Source organism: Heliangelus exortis, chromosome 2 (genome assembly GCF_036169615.1).
Source record: "Heliangelus exortis chromosome 2, bHelExo1.hap1, whole genome shotgun sequence".
In the NCBI taxonomy this organism is placed as follows: domain Eukaryota; kingdom Metazoa; phylum Chordata; class Aves; order Apodiformes; family Trochilidae; genus Heliangelus; species Heliangelus exortis.
The window spans coordinates 47,848,398-47,872,291 of record NC_092423.1 but is presented as its reverse complement, the minus strand read 5'-3'; the positions used below and the strand labels follow the sequence as shown (position 1 = coordinate 47,872,291).

Below are 23,894 nucleotides of genomic sequence, written 5' to 3'. Positions count from 1 at the left end.
ATGGAGTTAAATGAGACAAGATTGATATGGTTTGCTGCATTTATTCAGTGTCCTTTAGGGAAGGAAGGATGTAATTTGAGTGTTCAGTAAATCAGACTTGTCTGCACATATTTAAATAAATGACTTGGGTTAATTTTCTGAAGACATCTGTCTAGTGCCATTTTAGACAACCTACTTGATCTCCTGTGGCTTCTTAGAAGGTCATGGATCTTCCAAATCTCCAATGTCACTGCCTGCTGGCCCTGTGCAGATTCCCCTGATGGCACCAGGGTGCTATATTTAGTCAAATGAGTCTCAACAAATAATTACAAAAAATTTGAAGGCCTGTATGCAATGCTAAAGATACAAAATGGTTGTAAGAATAAGTGTCTCTGTTCCCCTGGGGCAATGAGGTCACAGTTGAGTGTGCACTGCAGCATCTGTCTCTGAAGGAAGTCAGTGAGTCAAAATAGCCAAGTCTAGAGAAATATGATAATAATCTGGGATACTGTGTTATTTACAGATGAGAGGACATCATGATTCAGGCAGCTCATCCTCAGCTCATGTTGATCAACTGCTCCTAGCACTTAGGAAAATATTCTGTGTCCTGTTCTCTGCTGTGATGAGATGTTGAGTGGCTTGAAGTACACCTCTATCTGCCAGAAACAAATGTTCAGAATGGCCCCCCACAAAAATTTCACTCTGAGTCTACACATGTTACATATATTCCAGAAGATCCACTTTAGAAATGTTTTGCTAAACATGGCAAATACATGTGTTTTTGATTTCAAATGGAAATGCACAACATCTGTTGCTGGTTAATTTTGTGAATGTCCTTGAAGGTGAATAATTGGAAATGACACAGTTTGGTGCAAAGAAACCAAGAAACATACACTTCTGTTCTCCTTCCACCATCTCATAGTCTTTATTAAGCAGAATATTAAATTAAACGTGAACAGCATTTATCTTCTAAAATTCAATTTTTCTGAGGATACGTCAGATAAAATCCATTCCATCTTCTGTCTGACTTCTAGCTGTTTGCTAATGCAGTACCTATTGTGAACTGCATATGGTAGGAAAAAAACATGAGATACTTGTCTGGGTTCAGAGTAAGGCATACAAAATAAATATGAGGAAAATTACCTTATTTCAACAAAGTGCTTCAGCGCTAAGCATGCAAATAGCTGATGAATTACATGCTTAAAGTAAGACTCATGTATGTGCTTCTAGCTAAATCAGGCATAAATTACATCTCCATATCAAATGCAAAAGCCCAGTAAAAGACAAAACAAACAAAAAACCAAAACCACAAAAAAAGAAAAAAAAAAGAAAAAAAAAAGAAAAAAGATAACCATGAAAGCTTTGGTTCAGAAGCAATGCTTTCTCAGATGCAGTACAGTCCACATAAGGTCTGTTTTGTTTTTACTCAGTCACTTTTTTATTGCTCAGTATCAAAAGGAATCAAACTGACATTGATTAAAGGCCATTGTGAGTTGTAGGTAACGTTCATATAATTCTTTGAATAGTATGATGCACATTGTAGGGATAAACTGAAATCACAGAAGACCGAAATAGGAGGGAATCACAGTATGATGCAATCATGTAAACAACAGCACATATGTATAGATTAGTACAGATTTCCTTTGCCCACTTGACAGGCCTGATCAAAAGTAGGAAATATTTTATTTCTAATAAACATTGGAGTTTTTCCTTTGAGTGGGTGAATATATATAAAATATCCTTTAAAGCAGAATCGATTAATATGTCTCTACTGCTTTTCCTCCTGATCTTTAAGAATCTTCTCTCCTCCTACTGAGTTGACAGGTTACTTAGGAAAATGAGCTGAGCAAATGTTCATTGTTTGAACTGAAAAATACCCATTTATAATTTGCTGATATTTTCACAGAAGATAAGAGATCAGATACTTTTGATCAGCCAAGAGGACATTAGTAGTTTGTATAGATCACTTACATTACGAAGGACCACGTTTCAGCAGTGGACACCCCTGCAGCTTCCTCATCTGCAATTAAGTGATACTTAAGAGCTGCAAAATGACTCTCTGAGAACTTGAAGACAGATTTGCCCTGTGAACTTCTGGTCATGTGTAAAGTTGCACTGGCTTTCATAAGGCTTTGTGTAAAGTCAGCTGTTCAAATAGGGCAACCCAACACAGATTGAGATTTGGGTTGTGCAACACAGATTCAAATTGCCTCTGTCTGGAGGTGGGACTGATACCTTGTTTTTAGAAATTGTGTCAACTTTGCAAAGGCCTGTACTAACCTGGCAGCATGTGAATGTCTTCTTGCACTATCAGGATTTAGGACATCAGCTGGGGGTTAGTTGCAGTAAAAGCTGGCATTCAGTCTCAAACTGGTCAAATAAGGCATGAATGCAGCAGGGAGCTTTAGTGAAGTTGACTTTATCTCTACATGCTAAGCTGTTTAAGTGTATTTGGTGCAATTACATCCAATTAAATACTTGGAAATCAGGTTCCGTGTCTTTAAACCTTGTAAGGCCCCTGCTTTACAACAGGATTGGCACTGGCTGACGTATAATTTGGGGAAGATCCACAGTTCCCACAAGCTGCTCTCCAGGTACCAAAAGATTCATTTGCCCAAGACAATTTTTGAAGATGGAGATTTACATGGTCGAAACAGACACAGTCTGTACAGTCTCACTGGGATGGAGGAGATTGAGAGAGTGGTTTATACAAAGGAGTAATTCATGTCAGTGTATTTACTGCTGAATCTGCAAAACATCTGTTTAGCACACGAAGACACTGCCTTTGGTGCGTGAACACAATGCTAAGACACTCAGTGCCTTTCTGTCACGAGTTCTAGATTTCAGTAATTACAGACTTCACTTCTGTGTGCAGTCTGCCCTTTCCTAGCACTTTCAGTCTTCCAGGGGGTTAGTTAACTGTTTTCTATTTTATTTTTTTTATAAATAGGATTAATATATAAAATATTTTAAGTGCAATAAACACAGAAAAATACAAAACGTTTCAAGCCTGTGGCTCTCTCCCAGCCTTTGGCCCATTTTCTGCACCACCAGGCAGAGGTGCAGGAACACAGAAGGATGCTTCAAGAGGCCTGTGAATAGCTGGAGGACCAGCTATTTTTGTGAGCTATGAGAGCAGCCATCACACCCGACATACGCTGAGAGCTTTTGTTCGGATACAGAGACAACAAAGGACACAAAAGTTTGCTACTCTTTCCTATGGGAAGATTGCACAGAAAGAGAAAGCTGCCGACTTCCAGGGCACAGTGCATTAATTTTTCAGGCTGACGGTCACGTGGTGTCTCCAAACTGCTTTGCTATGAGACTAAACACCAGGTTTAAACGCTTAAACTGACCAGTTGGTACTGGGGACAAAACTGTAGAACCACAGCCACACTTTACTACAAGCATTGGACTGTAGTACGGGGACAGTTTGAATGGTATTTTATCCTCTCCCCCCTAAATACACACTTCAAACAAGAAAGCAGTCTCATGGTTTTCTAAGACACAAGAACAGGACATGAGTTTAGTCCTTCAGAACAAGCTGTCTGTCTCCATCAGGGTTATAACAACCATCTTGCACCAGAAATCAGCCCAGATTTTCTTTTTCCTTACCTCATTCCTGCTAGTATCCAAGGACCTCTCATTTCCCTAGTGGTTTCTGAACAAACATTCCATTTGTCTTATTTCTTAGTGTTGCTGTGGCGGTCTAAATGTCTTTTTCTTCTTGTAGTTGCAGTTTTCTCACTATGTCCCTGAACATCTGCAAGACAGCCCATCTGGGTTGACACAGTGTGAGATGAGGCAGACAGGCATTGCCAACAAAGGGCTCCTACTGCAGCAAGCAGGCTGTTGAAATCAGATGTTTTCTAAGATGTCTATGGGGACAAAGCCTTTCTTCTTCCCGCTGTATACTTTGATAAAGCCGTCATGTTCCTTTTCAGAAGTCACACAAATCTGAATGCAAAGAAAGGATGAAAATAATGAATTCTTTGCCAGGATCAAGCAACAAATTATTCCAGGTTATTTAGCAGGTGGGTTAGATATCCTGCTTGTTACTTCTATAAGCAGAACAATCCCTTTTAGAGTCTTGCTGCCTTGATGAGAAACTCAGACTTAAGAAACTTTCTCCCTACCTCCCCGAAGTGTCACAACTACGAGACACATTAAAATCATTAAGAACTTTGTGGTGGATCAAGGGCTTTGAAACTTTTGTATTATTTTAACATTATTTCAAAATAATTTTTGAATTACTACTTCAGCCTACTGTGATGATTGTGATTTAGTATCTCTCTGATACTAATTGTGATTTATTGATTGTTATTTAATACTCTCTCTGAATGCAACAGTATTGGGTATTTCAGATCATGAGCTACCTGGCATCCTCAGCAGTTGGTGGTAAAGTGTAACCATGATGCCAAGCTGGGTCCCTTATAACAGCTGATCTGAATGCAAGCATATTCTCTTGTGCATGTTTAAAGGAGCCCAAGTACTTCTCAGGTGGGAAGTGGGTTGTTATTTACACAGCTATTGCACTGACAGGTACCTGTGCCTGTGCCTGCTGTGGATACCAAAGAATTTAATCATAATCCAGCTCTTTGGGTGTGTGTAACACCTACTCCAAATGGAGACAACTATCCATATGTACTATTTACAGCAGTACAAATACTACATCATGGGTAAAGGTTTGCATTTCCTGAAGGCCACTGTGATCTCAAGTATTTCCATTTTAGGGCCCATCCCAAGACACTTGGAAGGCTGAGCCGTTTGGAAGTCTAGTGGCACAGGTACTTTAAGCTGGGCATTGGAGCACAGAGCCACACAAAATAAAGAACGGTTTTCAAACACCAGTGCCAAGGCAGTTTGTATTTCCTACTAATCAAACAGGTTAAGCAATAGCCATGAAAGTGATGGCCCTATTGAGATGGAATCACTTATTCCTTAGTATTTCAGTGCCAGGCCTTTAAAGCCCTCTGTCTGGACTAACAAAAAGACTCTGTCTGATAGGTATTAACAGCATTTAATTACAGTAATTCGGAGGGTAAGAAATGAACAAAAATGGCTCAAAATGTTCTTGGCTAAATGCATTTCAGCATAACTGTTATGGACTGTATTGCAATGCCTTAATTCCCCACCTGAGTTCTGGGCCAGCTTGTCCTCCTGTTAGTAAGTACATAAAATTTATTGGCAACACTAATGCTGCCAGAGGGAAATGAGAGGTCTTAAGAAAAGGGTGAAGCTGCTTTATTTGTGCCACCTCCAATACCTGAAAATGCTCAGGTGCATCCCTCTATCTGCAAACAGAGGTTTGAAAAGGAAATGGACTAATTAATTTTCTTCCTTAAGCTCCCCACTTGACACTAGCTGAATTGTATCCCTAGGGCAGAATGAGTACACCAACAGAGCCCACATGCAATTAAAAAAAAAAAAAAAAAAAAAAAAAAAAAGTACTGTTGTTTGGGCTAAATCACAAGGAAAGCACAGGAGAGGTGTGGAATTGATGTTGATCAGTTTAGGTACTGTTGCAAAAGAGCCAAGCTCATTCATGTCATGAATTGCCAGCACAGCAGCAGCAGCTGCTCCATCTCCATCATATCAGTGAAGCAGAGAGGTGTAAAAGTGTAAAGCACATGTACAGAAAGGTGTTTCTATCTTTTGCTGTCTTTTGTCTGTGTCTCATAGAAAGGCTATGAAAACTTCAACAATGAGAGAAAAAGCCTACAAAAAAGTACCACATGAAGGACAACTGAGCATAGCAGAGTATCCGGGAACGAGAAAGAGCACCTTGGTGGACAGATGCCTCTTCTAGGTTGATCCCTGCTGCTGTATGGTAAAAGACCCTGCAGCTTCTCCCTAACTAGACCTGGTTAAAAGGAATGCCTGACTCCATCGCTGTGCTTTTCTCCTAACTAAGGATGTCAGCAAGACCTCTAAATTTTTGCATCTAGATTTGCTCTAGATTTTTGCATCTACCCCAAAAATAGTTAGATCTCCAGAAGGGACCTCCAGCAGGTCTGCACTGCTCTGTAGTCATGCTGCATTTCATGCTTAACCTCTGGTTCTATGCAGAACATATTGTGAGAACACAGTGTTTTTCCTTTATGTCTTGTACTGTCAGAAGAGTGATTTGTGGACAAAAGAAAAATACTGAACTTTCTTAACATTGTTTTTTTTCACCTTTGGAGTGAAAAAGCATGGCAGATTTGGTCTTTTTTTTAGAGATCTTTTTTTGGTTCTGCTGCTTCTTTGAGTGCTCCTTGGTATCAGTGGGCATGCTCTGCTACAGCAATAGCCCTTCTGGAAGAATTTCTCTCAGTCTCCATACTAACTGATCTGAATTTTCCTAATTCCAGCTGAAATTCTTCCACACTAATACACTAAGACTTAAATGTGCCTGCCCAACTCTGCTGGCAGAGTTTTTTCCCATTTCTTCCCAAGGAAGGAGATGTGCTGGGGTAAGAGTGAGCTCAATCACAATATTTCACACATTGCTCACCCTGTGTGATTCAGGAACTCTCTTGGGTCTGTGGCAGCTGCTGGAGCTTTGCAAAGCTCTGCAGCTGCTCCGAATTCTGCAGTTTCAGAAAAGATGGAAAACAATACCACCTCTGACCACTTTTGTGAATGGTGCCAAGGATTTAACCTACGAGTTGTAGCATTTGGATTTGGCTACTGATTTTCCTAGGTGAGTGTAGATCAGGAGTAAACAGTAGATAAGTGAATGGTTGCATCCAGAGGTTTGGACTCCACCTGATGAATCAGCTGTCACTGAGGACCAGCCTTGTGACAGAAAGCAAACAGGACAGCTGTGAAGGCACAGGATGGCACAACTAACATCAGGCAATCACTCTTTCTGTATCAAATTTGAAAGTGCTTAAAATGGCAGCTACTCAAGCTGGCATGTCCTGGGGTGGAAGGCTGCTGGCCAGACAAGGTAAGGGAGCCACTGAGCAGCCACTCTCCAGCAACACAAATGAAGACAAACAATTGTGGGTTTTTTTGTTTTTTGTTTTTGTTTGTTTGTTTGCTTTTTTGTTTTTGGGTTTTTTTTGCTGCACCCTGGCTCACGAGGTTAGTAGTGGAGTAAGCCACCAGGTAAGAAACCAGTCATCAAGAGATCTTCAGAAATAGCTCAAAATGGAACCTATACTATGAAGGCACTTCCCAATTCTTTCATCTCATTTTGCTTAAAAAACCCCTAAAACACTGAAAACAGAATAAACAACTGCTTGGATCATCTCTGTTGTCTGAATTTGCCAACATCTGACCTGAGGGTTTTTTATCTGTCATTCAGCCCCAAGCAGGTGGGCGAAATGAGCAATTAGGAAATGATCCTTTAAGCTGCATGGTCAGTAATGATCTTTTCTTCTAAGTCCTGTGCTTTGAATTTGAGTAATTTCTCCTTGTCCGGGAGCAATTTTGAATGTGCTAGAATTTTCTGCATCTGTCTTCTCTTGGTTATCTTCTCTCTCTGGTATATTGAACCCATGTGTCAGCCACAGACTGGTTCTGATGAAACAGAAATATAGTTATGAGAACAGCACAATTTCAAGAGCTTTCCTGGAGCCACAGATGGTACCAGGTCAAGAGGTCTGAAAGCTCAAGTCTTCACCTTGTCTGTAAGAGTGACAGCACAGGGACATTGTGAATTTCTGTATCTGCTGTTGCTCATACATTGAAGTTTTTGCTTTTTTTTGATGGAAATTATAAATAGTTCCATGTACATACCCAGCTAGCCACAGTGCAAATGATGATGACAACAGCTAATTGTATCAGCTGTTTCATTAGCTTTTGGGCTGAGAACTGTTGCTTGTTTTATCTACAACACTTATTTAGGGTTTTAAACATGGTCTGTGTACAGTGGGCTGTGTTTGTGCAAGACTTGTGTCCCACTCAGTATCTCTGGATGAATAGGGACACCCATGTCAGTTCAGCAAGACTGACATCAATGAAAATCAGAGACAGGTGGGAAAAAAACCTTTCCCACTTATGCCTAGTTGTGGAGCATTTATTATTGGGGAACATACAGAGGACTGCAACATCACTTTCTGCACTGAGTTTGTGTCTGAATACCTAAGGAGCCATCATGCAACTGATTTTCAAGGGCAGCTGACTCAAGCCCTTGGACGTTCTGCTCCTTTTAGAGCATCCCAGGATAAAAAGTGTAGTTATATAAAAGAATTCCCAGGCAGTCAGGTAGAAATCCAGGTAGCAACAAAGCATCCAGATTAATCAGAAGAACAACAAAACCAGGTGCACCCTCTGGGACTGTAGACCTGGGCTGCAATCTGGCCTTGTTGAGCCTGACCTCATGGATGTGTTTAAGCATATTCCAAGGCTCTCTTGGCGTGGCTGCATCAGACCTGTCCATAGCTTCTAGTGTACCTGCACTGAAAAGTCACTCTTTTTGAAGTTTGTGTGACTTCGTGTTGGAGTAGGAGGGAAGGTGAGGTGTGGTTTCAAGGAAACAGCAAGGCTGATAGCTCTTGTTTGGAGGCTGTGATCATCGCAACAGCAGTGGCCTATTTGCAGTCACCACAGAAGCTGTCTGGGAGATGCATTCTGTAACAGTGCTAGTTTACAGCAGTGATATTTACAAAACATATCAATCGCAAAATCGATTTGTTGCACTGACCTTTATGTAGACTTACAGTGCACATGTGGATGAGGCAGACTGTTTCTGATTGCTGTTCTCGTTACAAATGTTGTGGTTTGGGGTCATTTCTATTGCACAAGATCGCTGGTCCAATTTCAAATCAATTGTGTTATTTAATTGCAAAAAGCCCAGCTCTAGAGTAGTTTGTATTAGTGTGACCATAGATGTCAGAGAGGCTGCCAGTGAAGGGTGTGAGCAGGCTTTTTTAGAAGAGGCTTTTTTCTTTGTTTAAGTAGGATAGTAGAAGGGGAGTAAAAACATACCTTCAAACAAAAGATTATTATTTTTTTAAAAATAAGGAGGACCAAAAATGTTACAGGCAGCTCAAGAGATAATTTTCCAAACACAATGATACATTGGATATACCTTTTAAAAGCAGTGCCTTTTTCTTTTGTGAAGAGGTCAAATCAGAGCCTGTAGTCATGCAAAGAAGTGTAATGTGTGGTAATGAATTTGGGTAGGATGAAGCAAGAGTTACAGGCTGAAGAAAAATTTATATATCCAAGTGATAGTAAGTCAACCAGAGATGGAAATTATGCAGCAAGTGTTGTGTGTGAGACAATTTAAAAGAGTGGAAGGCCACAGAAATTGGCTGATTTTGGCTTAAGTGTTAATCTTACCTTACTGATATCGGGGTCTAAGCCTGCCTCCCTCCCACAGACCCCTGATTAAGCCCTGTGCTGCTCAGTTGTCTTCTGAGCTTTTTTGAGGATGCACAAATCTCTCAGTGAACCCTAAACTCCAAGGTGCTGATGTCTCTGAAGCAGTACACTTTTTCTCCCCCAGCATGGGTTTCACATTTCAAAATGAAATTTTCAAGGGATCCGTTCTGAATACCACTTTGTGCATATTGCTCAATGTGGACGAGCAATTTATGTTGGTTTTCCCTCAGTACTCTCCTTGGGTATTGACTTTCTCATAAAGGTTTGCATGAACCTGAAACTCAAAGTGTAATTCCCAGGGCATGAAACTGGGAAGTGAAAGCCTGCCTTTCAAATGCTGAAAATACCTTTGTTTGACTGAAATGGCTTTTTTTAAGGTATTCCTGAGGTTTTGTTGACATGAATGTATTGCCCTTTGCCTTACAAGTATAAACTCTATACCTGGGAACACACAAAGTACAAGGGAGATGGAGACCTGCAGTATAAACCATAGGTGGTATCAAGAAATAGACTGAAAATTCATATTATTGTCACTGAATTGGTTTTCCTCTTGGCATACCATTCTTGACTTTGCCATCAGAATGGTTCTGTAGGCCCTACAGAATTTGACCTGGAGAATTAACACTATAAAATAGAGACAATTTGCCATACTGTAGTCACAGTAATTTATTAGATAAGTTAATGAGTTTTCCTAGATAAAGTGAGACTTGACAGGAATTGGTAGCAATGAATTAGTTTTCCTTTCTTACTAATCTGGAACGAGCCAGTGCATTCCACACAGTACATATATTGTGCTCACAGCACTCTTGACACAGTGCCTAAAGCCAGCTAAAATGGCTGGTCATGTCCCACAGAAATACCAAAATAGAAAAAAAAAAAAAAAAAAGAAAAATAATAGTGCCAAACATTTCCCAGAAGACCCATTCAGATGATTTTTCCCCTCTTTTTATCCTTTCCCTATTGCACCCCTTTCTCCACTTTGAATGGAAAACAACAGGGGAATAAAGGATAGAAAATAGGGAAAATGGTTAAAGAAAAAAAGAAGACTCTGGAAATATAAAATCAATTTTTGAAGTCCCAGTACCAACTAAGGTGTTTTTCACAATAAGAGCTGACCCACAGCTAAGGCAAAACTGTTCTACTAAATAAAAAATCATGCTGTTCAGGCAGTCATCTCCACGGTGGGCACACATCTTGCAGGCTGGGTTCAGGAGTCCTTGTGCTCCTGTCCTCACACTGCTGCTACATGTTGGCACTTTGCAGGCTAAGGGGCTATTATTAGGGGCTCAGACTCTGTATTGACAGCAGGCAGGATTAATGTCCATGGCCTGGCTGTGACTGTAGCACCTGGAAATTACCCAAAACAGACTTGAAGCTACTTGAGTGTCCCCTTCTTGCATAATCTGTGCAAGGGTGGAATGGGATCGCCAGGGTCCACTCCTTTCCTATCCATGTCTCCCATGTCTGCATTTATGTGTTTATTCAGTCTGATCTTAGTCACAGGTTTTACACCAAACAACTTTCCCTTTCTCTTCCCCTTCCCTTCTCCCTTCCCCTTCCCTTCTCCCTTTCCCTTCCCTTCTCCCTTTCCCTTCCCTTCCCCTGAAGCCTCTCCCATGTGGAGTGAGGACTTGACACCACCCTCTTTCAACCTCAGAGTTTGCACGGGTTTGAGATAGCACTGCATGTTTGATAAAAAAGAGGAAGGAATAGATAGGCAGGGTGTTTTCATCCCTATCTCTGCCTCCTCCCCTCCCAGAGATGATGAGAAGCTCCTGATGGAAAGCTCCCTTGACAGCCTATTATTAAACAGGGACAATAGGAAATCCTTGCATTTAGATGGAGCTGCCCACTTGGACACTGTGGCTTTGTGAGAATTGTGACAGGAAAGAGGGCCCTCATTGTTTGCAGGGGCAGCAGCCACTGTAACAGAGGGTTTGGTATGCCCACCAGTGAGAATGGTCTCATTATCACACTACCTCTTCTCCAAGGTATGTCCTTGTGCATTGCTTATACTAAACACAAAGCCTCTCATTTTGCTTTTTGCAAGTGGTGAATAGGAGTTAATTTTAAGATTTACAGATTTCTTTGGTGCTGTCTTAACTGCTGCTGCTGAAGCCAAAAACAATGATCTGCATCCGGTCTCTGGGCAAGGTAAGGTCTAAGGAGGGAGCTACTGTCATTTATTTAGATAAGCGCTAACAGTGAGGAGAAAACCAGTCCATTCTTCAGGCACACAATGTCTACCTCTTAGACTGTGTGTTCTCCAAGCTGTCCCTCTGAAGTTATTAAGAGAGTTCGTAATGTGTAAATTATCTCTACGAATGTTTGTAAGACTGAAAGTTTAGGCTTCATTGGGCAGGGATTATGTGCTTGTGCAAGGCCAATGCCGTTCTCAACTGGCTGTTAGACATCATTACCACATGAAAATAAATCTTTTAGTAAAATTGCAATGAACATCATCTGCCTGTATTCACAGAATCATCCAGGTTGGAAGGGACCTCTGAGATCATCAAGTCCAATCCTTAATCCACTACCACTGTGGTTACCAGACCATGGCACTGAGTGCCACATCAGTCTCTTCTCCAAAAACCTCCAGGGACGGAGAATCCACCACCTCCCCGGGCAGCCCATTCCAATGCCTGATCACCCTCTCAGTAATGAATTTCTTCCTAATATCTAACTTAAACCTCCCCTGGCAGAGCTTAAGTCCATGCCCTCTTGTCTTACTGGGAGCTGCCTGGGAGAAGAGACTGACCCCCCCCCTGGCTATACCCTCCTTTCAGGAAGTTGTAGAGAGTGATGAGGTCTCCCCTGAGCCGCCTCTTCTCCAGGCTGAACAGCCCCAGCTCTCTCAGCCTCTCCTCATAGGATCTGTGCTCGAGTCCCTTCACCAGCCTGGTTGCCCTCCTTTGGACCTGCTCCAGGACCTCGATATCCTTCCTAAACTGAGGGGCCCAGAACTGGACACAGTACTCGAGGTGTGGTCTCACCAGCGCTGAGTACAAGGACAGAATCCCTTCCCTGGCCCTGTTGGCCACGCTGTTCCTGATCCAGGCCAGGATGCCATTGGCCTTCTTGGCTACCTGGGCACACTGCTGGCTCATGTTCAGCTTCCTGTCAATCCAAACTCCCAGGTCCCTTTCTGCCTGGCTGCTCTCCAGCCACTCTGCCCAGCCTGTAACACTGCATTCATCTTGCACATCTTTCTCACCAGTCACTGCACAGAGTGCTGGATGCTCAAGTATAGTGGGCAACTGGCACAGGGAAATTGGGTAATTTACCTGGTTTTCTTTCAGAGTTATCTGTCCTTGTTCCTTACAGCCAATGAACGTCCTGATACACCTGTAAATCTTCTCATCCTGTTGTACTCTTTGAACGAAGTTTGCAGGAAAAAATCCAGTTCTGTCATCAATTTTCCCCTGTGGAGAAAGCACATTCATAGGGGAAGCTCATTAACATTAGTAGCTTTAAAAAAAAGTTCAGTATTGAAAATTACGTATTTTTCCCTTTGGAAAGAAAACAGATAGATAAAAAATAATTATCCCATACCTTCCACCAGTCTTCATTGGAATCTTCCAGAAGCGTGATCATATCCCCTGGCCTGTAATTAGAAGAGGAAAAGAAGATTAAGATGACTCTTAATTGTTATGAGGCATCAGCTTCCACAGCTGCCTTCTCATAGTAACATGGTCCTTCCTTGGTTATTTTAGCTGAATATTCACTGCAGGTAGACTCAATGAGGAAGAAAAGTTTTCTTAAATCATACATAGTAATGCAGAAAGAGAGTCTCTGTAGACTGGGGCTAGGTCTTTATTTTGAGACAACATCTATGAACCGGATTTTTTGCTTCCTGTTTAATAACAAGCTGTTTAAAATACAGTCTTTATTTGTTACAGGCATTATCTTGTTACTTCAAGACATTTCACATTGTTTGGACACACCACTTTATCATCTGTGTTTTCAAGCTGTGATTGCAGAAGGAAGGCAGCAGGAAAATAGTTCTATTGAACTGACAAAGGCAATTAGTCAGCAGGGATATAATTCTGCCCAGGAATGTCTTTCTGATTTGAATGAGACACATTTACCTTTATAATGTGTGGTGCAGGGTTGTAATTGCTAAGTATCAGCATCCAGCTGACTAGTTACAAAGCAGAGCTAGGAGAATAATTTGGCTGGAAATGCTAATAGCAAAATGTGCTGAGCTGATTTTGTGCAGGTAGTGGAATGGTTATTTGACCCTCTTCCCCCCCACTGGTGGCACTTCAGCAACATTATTATACAATTACAATAGAACTGTATTGAAGAAAGCAAGTGGCAGCCCATTTCCAAAGGGATTAACCCCTGAAAGCTCTGTATGCTTGATAAGAGGCATTTTTTTCATCTTAATAAAATTAATGGTTGACTCCTAATTACTTAGCTTTTCTTGTGTACCTTGTTAGGCTCACTGAATTGTTGAGGTATCAGCACAAGAGCTTGAAAATTCATCTGGGGTATGTGTTGGATAATGGGTCCAACTTAAGGGGCTCTGTCAGGGCACCCCTAGAAGCTGTGGACCTGCTTAACATGCAGCTGGAGGTGGGGGTGGTTGCTTGGCCTTTTTGGTTCACTTGCACTGTGGCTGTAATTTTTGCTGAAAACTGGAGGAACAGGCACTTAGTGTTCTAACACTGTGTGATCAGAATCACAGCTTTCTAACTTTCACAGAAAGGCATTTTCAGTAAGGCAACGGGGTAGGATTTTCCTCAAATCCAACTCAGGAAGCTGTTCTAACGTGTTCAGAATAATTAGATGATGCTGAGGTGAAATGGAAAACTAGAAAAAAAAAAGGGGCAACCTGGTATCCCAGTGGTAAAAAATCTTTTCTTCCATGGGTAAGAATGTTTGAGTCCTTTATTCCAGTAAATACTTAATGTAAAACACTTAAAGAGCCCATCTTGCCACTTCAAAGTGGTTGGTCTGTAATACCACTGGAGTCCTTACAATCTGAGGAAGAGGACTTACAATAAGAAAAATATAAATATATTTGGCTGTCAAAGAAAGAAGGCAACTGAACCTAAAGTCTCTCCACACCTGTGGTCTGAGCACAGAGATTTTTAGATGCAAGACCTGCAGATTTTGCTTTCTGATGTCTCTAATCTCCAAAAGGGATTCAAAACAGAAATCCCAGCTGGACCTGTGTTACTTTTGATTCCTAAACTTAGTTTGCTAATCCCTGAAAGGGGGCAACTTGCTTAGTGTTTACTACTGCCTCAAATAATTCTCAGGTCTCATCTTTTTCACCTGTAAATCACAAGCCTGGATAAATTGTCTGCTCTTAATCACTGCTTCAGACTTCAGTAGGTGGAAAGATAGGCACCCATCAGCCCTTAAGAGGCCAACCAACCATGGATGATCATTGTAGGTCCCTTCCAAATATCCCATCCTCTCCTCTCCATTGCAGTGCCTGAAAACAGTGGTTGCCTGTCTCCAGGACCCTCTACTTATTGTAAAATAAGGCAATCTCTTTGAATAAGTGTATTAGTGGAATGCCCTACTTATGCCAGAGCTTTGGAAAACCTGACTAGCTGCTCATGCTTTTGAGGATATGTAGTCCAGTGAAGGCTTGTCTGAGTTGTGTAGCTCCTCATGGAACAAAAGCTGGAATACACTCCTAAGGTCATTTTGCAAAGATCAGAATGCATCTCTCTCATGTGAAAACACTGCCATCCAGCAGTTGGACATTGTTCTCTTCTCTCACACAATCTGAATGTGAGGGAAAATTAAAAAGAACTAGCAAAATGTTCAACATTATCATGAAAGCTGTGGGGAATTCCTCATTGAAAAAATCAGGATACAAAAAAGCGCAACTGAATGATGAGTATTTTCTATCTGAAAGGCATCTTGCTCTTAAATTTACGTGGTTTTGAAACTTTTAATCTATTGCATCATTGCAAAAAAAGTAAGGCACCAGCATTTTTATCTAGGAGAGCATCTTTATATCCATGAGTGGCTACCTTGACAAAAAATGTTCAGTACAAATGTCAGAATCAATTGTCCCTCCCTTTGAAGTCATGTGCAGCAATAGGAGCCTCAGCTCACATGAGTCTAAGAAAATAATAAATATTTTGGAACTTTACCTCATCTCCAAGTCTTCATTTTCTTGTGGTACAAATTTGTACAAGGCAACATAGGTGTTCATTTGTAACGTGCTTTTATAAAATGGTCCCTAAAAAAAAAAAAAAAAAGAAATAAAAAGGTAAAAAAAAGTAAATATCTGTTCTGCAGAGGAATTTAGTTTACCTTGTTAGAGACTGAGAAACCAGGACTTGACATTAGAAGGAATGAGCTAGAATAATCTCATTGCTTTCCACACCTTGGAGGAGTATATCCCAGATACACTACAATCCACTCAGGCAATAACTCTCTTCATTTGGAAATAAGATGCTTTGAACCCCAAGATCACATTCCAGGCTTTCAAAGAATGCAACCAGAAATTTGCATAAGTTGGTTGTTTGGGTGAGATCTTAGAAACAAGTCTGCCTTTTGCTCTCTCTTAATGTATAACTCTTATGAGCTCAGAAGCATATTACTGGCATCATAAAAGGTAGTTATGGATGGAGCTAGAGTTGTACAGTGCACAAGTTCAAAAAACAGAGTGGGAAACTAACTTTCTTAAGCAGAAAGCTGCTTATACTGGACTTCCTTCAGAGAAGATTGGCTCCTCTCTCTCCTCACTTTCTCCACTGGTAATCTGGAGAGAAGTCAAGCACCTAAAACAAGACCCGTATAATTTTCCAAATCAAATCTGTGATTTTTATGTTACTGCAGTTCTGTTGTAATGACATGGCCTCCCCACTGGATCTTTTATGTTCACAATATCAACTTGTAATAAACAGAACATAAAAGGGACAGTAATGGGTAAACCAAGGAGCCATCCAGTCCTGTACGTTGCTTCCAACTTTGGCCAGTGGCCCAGAAATGGTATAAGAACATAACAGTCAAATATTGATGCTTTTCCAGAATAGTGCCCCAGCAGACCTACTCACAGTCCTCAGCTATCCATAAAAACCAAGCTTTTTATGTTTCTTCCCATCCCCATTGCAGTATTACAAAATTTATGCCCATACCGAGGAATTTATATTTTTTGGTTCTTCTCCAAAGTGTTCTGTGCCATTTTCAGAGTATGTAAACACTGAAATAAAGAAAACACATGATATTTTAGGAGCAGTTTAAGACTCTTCACTGCAGCAGGATCACCTTTATTTTGATAAATAAATCTCTTTCTTTTCCACCTTACCGTCTTTGACCCCTTGTACTCTTCTCTGAACCCTTCTACACCTTAACAAAACAATGTTCACAACTTGCTCATGGACAACCTCTGTCCTGAAGAATTTGCAGTCTGTCAAACAAACTACTTTTACTAGATGCATACATAAGTACAGTACTGGGAATAGAATCTAGGTCCCCTAATGGCATTACTATATAAAGTCCAGCAGCCTTTCCCTTATGGTGAACGTTGTATTTTAGTCATTAGGACAAGAGTATTTCCATTTAAGAACACCTGCAAAACTTGATTACCATATATGAATAATACTGTGAGAAGTTTGTATGCAAAACCCCATATTCCCCTTTTTTGACTCTGTCTCTAAATGTTTGATGGCTGCCTTTGATCTTTCTCTCCAGTAGTCTCTGCCTGGGGGACACTGGATTCACTGCCTCTCTCCCTGATTTTATAGGAAGCACTGGAACTGCTTTCAAATCAGGATGAGTTATCTGAGGCACAGGCCTATACATGTGAAAATTTGCCTCTTAGTTACTAAATCAGAAACTCAAAGAATAAGACAGCAGTCACAGTAACTAACATACCTCATATATCTAATAATTTCTCCTCTATTGTAATTGCTTCATAAGCTGTCTGATGCCTGTCCTCATTTATCTCCCTAAAAAAACACAGTGGCTTTATTACATGGACCGAAGTCCTCTATCACTTTTTAAGAAGTGCCTGCTGTTTCTTGCTTCTGGATAAAGTCGGAATGTGATTTTAATAGCAGGGGTCTTCAAGCAGCTAAAACCATCAACATCTTCTCCCACCATTTACTTCTGCAGGTGTGTTGAGCAGAAGCTGCATTTTGTGGTCTCTTACAATTTGGAAATCTCCAAAATGGTAATAAGCAGCTGGCTGATAGAGTGCATTTTCTTTTTGTTTCTCTGTGATATAGTTATATGTGTTTAGAGGAAAGAAGGTGCCTAGGAACACCAAATTGCTGATTTTTTTTCCCTCTCTGCTCTCCACCTGCTCACCGTTTCTTCCATTAACACATTTTTGGTGACTATTCTATGTGTAAATGACAATGAAACAGTCTTTGAATGAGCTTTATGAGTGAAATAGTAAGGTTCCTCGATAGTAGAGAGTTCTTAGATAATTAAAAAATTAGGTGTTCTTGTACTCGTCACAGCTCACTAGAGAAGGAGGAGGAGCAGGCGCTGCCCTCTTTTCTCTGGTGACCGATGATAGGACCTGAGGGAATAGTAGGAATATGTGCTGGGGAAAGTTCAGGTTAGATATAAGGGATAAGTTTTTCACCCAGAGGGTGGTTGAGTACTCAGGGAAAGTACTTATGGCACCAAGCCTGCCTGAGCTCAAGAAGAATTTGAATGATGCCCTCAGACACATGGTGTGATTCTTGGGGTGCCCTGCACAGGGACATGAGTTGGACTTGATGATCCTGATTGGTCCCATCCAACTCAGCAGATGCTATGATTGTAACAGAGGAAAGATAGCTAAAAAGCCAACCACAGCATACATAGGGAAAATTTTGTACAATGTGACACACATCCACAAGCACACACAAGTGCATGTTCTCTGATAAAATGCAAGACACTGTTGTAGTCAAAGAGTCCAAGGTATGAATGAGAGGACACCATATGAGCTGATGCCTACAGCATTTAATCTGAAAATGCCTCAAGTTTTGCCCGGGTGGCCTGACTGCAGCAGACCTGGGAGCCTCACTCTGTTCTTCACCAAATCCTGCTGTAGAGGAACTCTGACCCTGAAAACTGCCACAGCTGCCACAGGGGAAAAATATCTTAAAATAAAATTAGTTTCCAGTATCTTCTAGTACAGCAGGATATGAATATATCTGTATAAAGGGATGTAAAATGCTCCTATTACAGTCTGGCAGTGTTTACGTCATATTTAAGTCCTACTCAAATTACTATGCGTGGTTTTTGTGTCCAGAGGAAAAGGAGTTAAGGTGGCAAACAGAAGAAGTACAGGCAAATAATGAGCTGGGTAACCAGGAGCATTTTGGATTTGTAGAGAATCATTCCCCAGATGGAGTGGAAGTACTTCAGCAGCATGCTTGGAGTAATTTTTGCGTGGTGCCAGCAAATAAAGCTGAGTTGCTAATGTACAGCTGTGGGCTGTGGAGCTGACCCAAGCGGTGGTGGTGGTGGCAGGGAGCTGGACTATAACCTTACATTTGTGGAGAAGTACTCACCAACCGTGGGTTTTCAAGGAGGCTATGACATGTTTGACTTGAGGGGAATGTGCTCAAGTCCCCGTTGATAGCAGGCTCATACATGTCACTTAAAGCACAGCCAAGCTTGCAGGACTTTTGCTACAGGTGACAATTCACAGTGGTGAAGGAGTGTAATTGGCGTAGAGGAAGCTGAAAAGCTGAAAATTAGGTATGCTGTCTTACAGCTGTAAACCAGGAAGCTTTTCTTCATGGTGTGTGTGCCAGGGCCTGAATGAAAGCATCCTCCCTTGAAGCTGTTGTTACAGGAATCTACAGGAGCAATTATGTGGCCACACGTGCTGAGTTCTTCCATCCTTCTGCAGCCCCCTTCTTTTAGGGGGTTGGACTAGATGACCTTTAGAGGTCCTTTCCAACCCAAATTATTCTGATTCTATTTTCCACTGTTTCCCTTTGTGCAAAGCATCTCAAGCGTACATTTTCCTAAAATCTTTTTTGCAGAGCCAGTTTTTTAATGGCAAAAAAATCCACAGTAGAACTGGAAGGGACCTGATTCATCAAGGCATTAATGTGGAACTGCCTGCTAAAGAAGCAGTGGACAACTGAGGGAAAAGGAGTACTCAATCACCCTGTAGCAACATTTTGGTTTTCCTTTGTAATTTTAAAAATTCTGTTTAGCTCATGGTCTCTGGATATTATTAGGAGGCACTTGAATTTAAAGGCCATAAAGGCACATAGTTTATGTCTCCACAAAACAGAAACTCTTCTCTTTTCATATTTGTTTGCCCTAGAAGAAACAAACAAACAGAAAAAGGAACAGGGATTTCTACAGTCTGAAAAAGATTTTACCATTTCGATAGCTTGTACAAACAGTGCGGGCAGTTTATTAAAAATCTACCAAGAGGAAATTTTTTGAGTGACTAATGCATAATTTATACCCCAAGCCTCTGAAGGATGGATTGTTAAAACGCAAGTGCTGATCAAAGGAATTGTTAATGTGCCGTGGAAGTTATTTGGAGTTTTGACACATGCTGAGTTTTTAAACTGATCTCTTTGAGTAAGTTTCTTGAATGCCTCTCAGTGCATTCAGGGAATGCAGATCTCAGAATAAAAAGTTTCTTTGGGTTTCAGAAATGAAACTACTCATTGACAATGAAATAAAAGATTATCTGAAAACTCAAACATGGCCAAATTTATCTCTGGTGGGCAGGATTAAGCAATGTGAAGCATACTGAATTCTTTATCTTTCACCAGATCATGTCACGTTGCACTTGCAAGACAGAAAAACCTAAAAAAAATGTCAGGAGAAAGCAGATAACATAGATGGGATGCTCACAAAATGAAAGGGAGGAAATGACTGAACACAGTGGGAAGAATTAACATGACCAGGAGGGGAGTAAAGGAATAAGGAGGCAGAATAAAATAGAAATGAAAAGCTGAAGCTGTCATTTTGCTTAAATTAATTGCTAGCAGCATGCAAGGAGCACTGGAGGGTGTCTAACAGAAGAAAGCCATGTTCACTGTCATTTGTATTTGTATTTGTACTGTACATTGGGTTTCCACGTCAAGTTTTTGTAGCATGAGGGCTGTAGAGCTGACTTCTGTGAGAAGCTGCTTGAAACTTCTCCCATGTCTGGTAGAGCCAGAGCCAGCCAGACCCAGGATAGACCCACCACTGGCCAAGGGCCAGCCCATCAGCCTCTGGGTTAACATTGTTTAAGGGGGAAAATACTGCTGTGCAACAGCAACTACAATCAGAGGAGTGAGAATATGTGAGAAAAACAACCCTGTAAATACCATGGCCAGCAAAATGGAGAGGAAGGAGGTGCTCCAGCTGCTGTGGCAGAGATTCTTCTGTGACCCACAGTGAAGACCATGGAGGTCCACAGTGAAGCAGATATCTACCTGCAGCCTGTGGATGACCCCCTGCCAGAGTGGGTGGATGCCTAAAGAAGGATGTGCCACACTGTGACTCCCTACCTGCTAGAGAAGGCTCCTGTCAGGACTTGTGGATCCATGTAGAGAAAAGCCCATGCTGGAAGAGGATTCTGGCAGGACTTGTGACCCCATGTGGGACGCAAGCTGGAGCAGTCTGTTTGTGATGGACTGCACCTTCTGTAAGGGACCCATGTTGAAGCAGCTCATGAAGAACTGCAGCCTGTGGGAAGGCCTCGTGTTGGAGAAGTTTTTTGAGAACTGTTTCTAGTGGAAGGGACCCCACATGGGAGTGGGAGAAAAGAGTGAGGAGTCCTCCTGTTACAGAGACAACACATGATGCACTGACTGCAACCCCCATTCCTCATCCCCCTGTGCGACGGGAGGGAAGGAGGTAGAGACTTCAGGAGTGAAGCTAAGCCCTCACTATGCTACTTGGATCTGACTGGTAATACATTAAATTAATTTTGCCCAAATGCCCCTGATGGTAAACCATGAGTGATTTCTCCCTGTACTTATCTCAGCCAATGAATCTCCCATCATATTTTCTCTCTCTTGTCCAGTTGAGGAGGGGGAATGACAGGGTGGCTTTGGTGGGCACCTGGCATCCAGCCAGGGTCAACCCACCACAACATCTCATTGAGACTGAGGAAAGCAGACATGAGGTGCTGTTAGAGAAGCTGCTCTGATGGTTTGGGCCAGAGGTTTTGCTTAGTGCTCTAAAACTTTTTGTATTTACTGCTTCACTCATTATGATTGAATTCAAGAACAGGATCACAAACATCATCTCTCAGTGGCTTAGATTTCATTACTAAGCTCTTAGTTGGTATGATGGTCTTGAAATCCCATCACACTAATGCTATGAAAACATTACTCTTGCACCACAAAGCAGACAAAGGAATTGGACTATTAATATTACTGGACACATACTGTTCTACTGGGAAGCTGCAATTATAATCAGGATTCATCATGATGGATATTTTACAGACATATGAATATTATATTATTAATTTCCTGTCCAGAACCGTTTATGGTATATAAAGACAGGAAAACAAGTCAAACATATGGAAGAGAAAAGTAGTATTATTTTTGTTCCACTTTGCCAATGTTAAGTGATTAGTCTACAGTCATACTCATGAAGCACAGAAGTTAAGGAATGAACCTTACCCAGTGTCAAGTCTGGACAACATAAATAAAGAAAACTGGCTGTTTGGCTTTCATCTGAACAGCAAAAAGTATTCCCCAAATTCCTGCACCAGTTATGTGCCCCACTCACCCCACACTTTGAAAACTAGAATGCTGCCAAAAGATGAACATGTCATTAAAAAAACATCTGAAATAGGTTGTACACAGGCCTATACATCTGAGATGCTACCCTGACCTGGTGGCACTCACCGCTGTTGCTGCGTTTCCTGCTTATGTCAAGGGTGCCTGCAGAGCCTTCCTCAGGAACTTCTGCCAGGTCAGCTGTCTGCAGGGACAGAACAAGCAGATGAGGTGGGATTAGACAGAAGAAGTGAGCAATGAGGGGAAATAAGACCACACAAGAGCTTTTGGGGAATGTAGTGCTTGGGTGCTATGAGAGCAGAGCAAGTCAGTGTAATAGGATTAAAGGAAACATTGTGTCTGGTGCTGAACAACAAGTACCTACTACACAGGAGCAGTGGAAGTCCAGAAAAAATTCCAGACCAAGCTTCCGGTCTGGGGAACATAGGAATTCTATAGTATAAAGTAAAATGAAAATTAAGGAATAAAGGATTATGTTAAACACCGTGGTTCTCCCTGTAAAATAGAAGGGTCTTGTGGGAATTTGTAGATTTTGAAAGTATATTAAGTAGCTGTTTACCAAGGAGACTAGGCATTAACTATTGACTATTAATTTATTAACCCTGAATTCATTATTCAATAAAATAACTGTAATGTAAGGGTGATATTAATTCTCTTAAGATGCTGTGAAAGAAGGAGGCAGAGGAAAGTGTGACAGAGGTGATGAAATCAGTCTTTAAGTATCTTGCCCTCTCTTTTTAATTGGTCATCTGGCTGGCATGGTTAGGAAAGATTATTGTTAGAATTATTATGATTTCTTATTTGTACCATAATAATGTCAATCATGATTAGGAACCCATTGTTCTAGGGTGCAAGAAAACATGGGATGACATAATCCCAAGCCTCAGAAGTACACTCTGCATAAGGCACCAGATTTCTTGGTTGGGTAGTTGGCTTCTCCATGTATAGCCTGACAGGAACCAGGAGTCACTCCAAACAACTCTGACCGGATCTGACCTTACAGAATTTCAGTTTCTGAACTCTCCATGTGTGACTTCTTTTGGGTAAAACATCTTTGGTAAGCATAAAACCCAGGCAATGAATTTGAGTCAGGTGCTCTCTCTAATCTGAAAAAAGTGTAAATCCCTATATGTTATTAAACTGTATTTATTTATTGTTAACAGCATTTTAAGACACTTGGAATGATTTAACTTATTATTCCATGACACTCTCTAATTATGCTCTCCACATATCTCTGAGTGTTGCTTTGCAGACCTTTGCCTACATTACAGGAAGAAAAAACAAATGAGGAACATTTACTGCGCTTGTTCAAAGAGCACAAAATCTGAATTGCTTCATATATTTTTATATTTTTTTCCCTTTACTAGTGTTGACAACAAATCAGTTGTGGGGTTTGTTTTGTTTTGTTTTTTACTTTGACAATAGTATTTCCCCTACTTAATACTTTCCTAGCTACTTCTCCATCCGAGAATATTAATGAATGAAGATGATAAAAGTAGATGGCAGTAGATATGCTGCAGATATCTTGTGCTTATCTTGTTTCCCTTGGTATTTTAAGAGCCTTCTACTTTACTCTTCTGTTATGCCTTCTTTTTAGCCTCATTCTTTTGCAGCAGGTCATGCTTGTCTTGCATCTTGCACAAGTGGGTCACCCCTGGGTGAGAAGGTACTGCAATAGCAACGCTACCATGGAGGCAGTGTAAAGCCTTCCTAGGGATTTCTAGCTGCTGGGTGGAGAAGGGAAAGTCTGGCTCTGTTGAAATAACTCCTAGCTATTTTTCAGCTCATGGCTAGGGCATGTTCCTTCATGGAACAGCTTAATAATTCCCAATCAGCTTCCTATTTTGTTGGATATTGCTGCATATGAGATGTGCAGTGACTGTTTCTTCAGTATATACCTCATCCAAACCCTTC

The 23,894-nt window shown here is 41.1% G+C and overlaps 1 protein-coding gene across 1 annotated transcript in view; it reads right to left on the bottom strand.

Moving 5' to 3' along the window:
• Positions 1-874: 874 nt before the first annotated feature.
• Positions 875-23,894, bottom strand: part of STAC (SH3 and cysteine rich domain) — a 74,076-nt gene continuing 51,056 nt past the window's right edge. Inside the window, exons 6-11 of the mRNA XM_071736012.1 lie at positions 22,089-22,164; positions 16,407-16,471; positions 15,417-15,505; positions 12,850-12,901; positions 12,582-12,719; positions 875-3,936 (exon numbers count right to left, since the gene is read on the bottom strand). Of these exons, the coding sequence (XP_071592113.1) occupies positions 3,838-3,936; positions 12,582-12,719; positions 12,850-12,901; positions 15,417-15,505; positions 16,407-16,471; positions 22,089-22,164 (519 nt within the window). The 3' untranslated portion in view covers positions 875-3,837. The remainder of the gene's footprint in view (positions 3,937-12,581; positions 12,720-12,849; positions 12,902-15,416; positions 15,506-16,406; positions 16,472-22,088; positions 22,165-23,894) is intronic.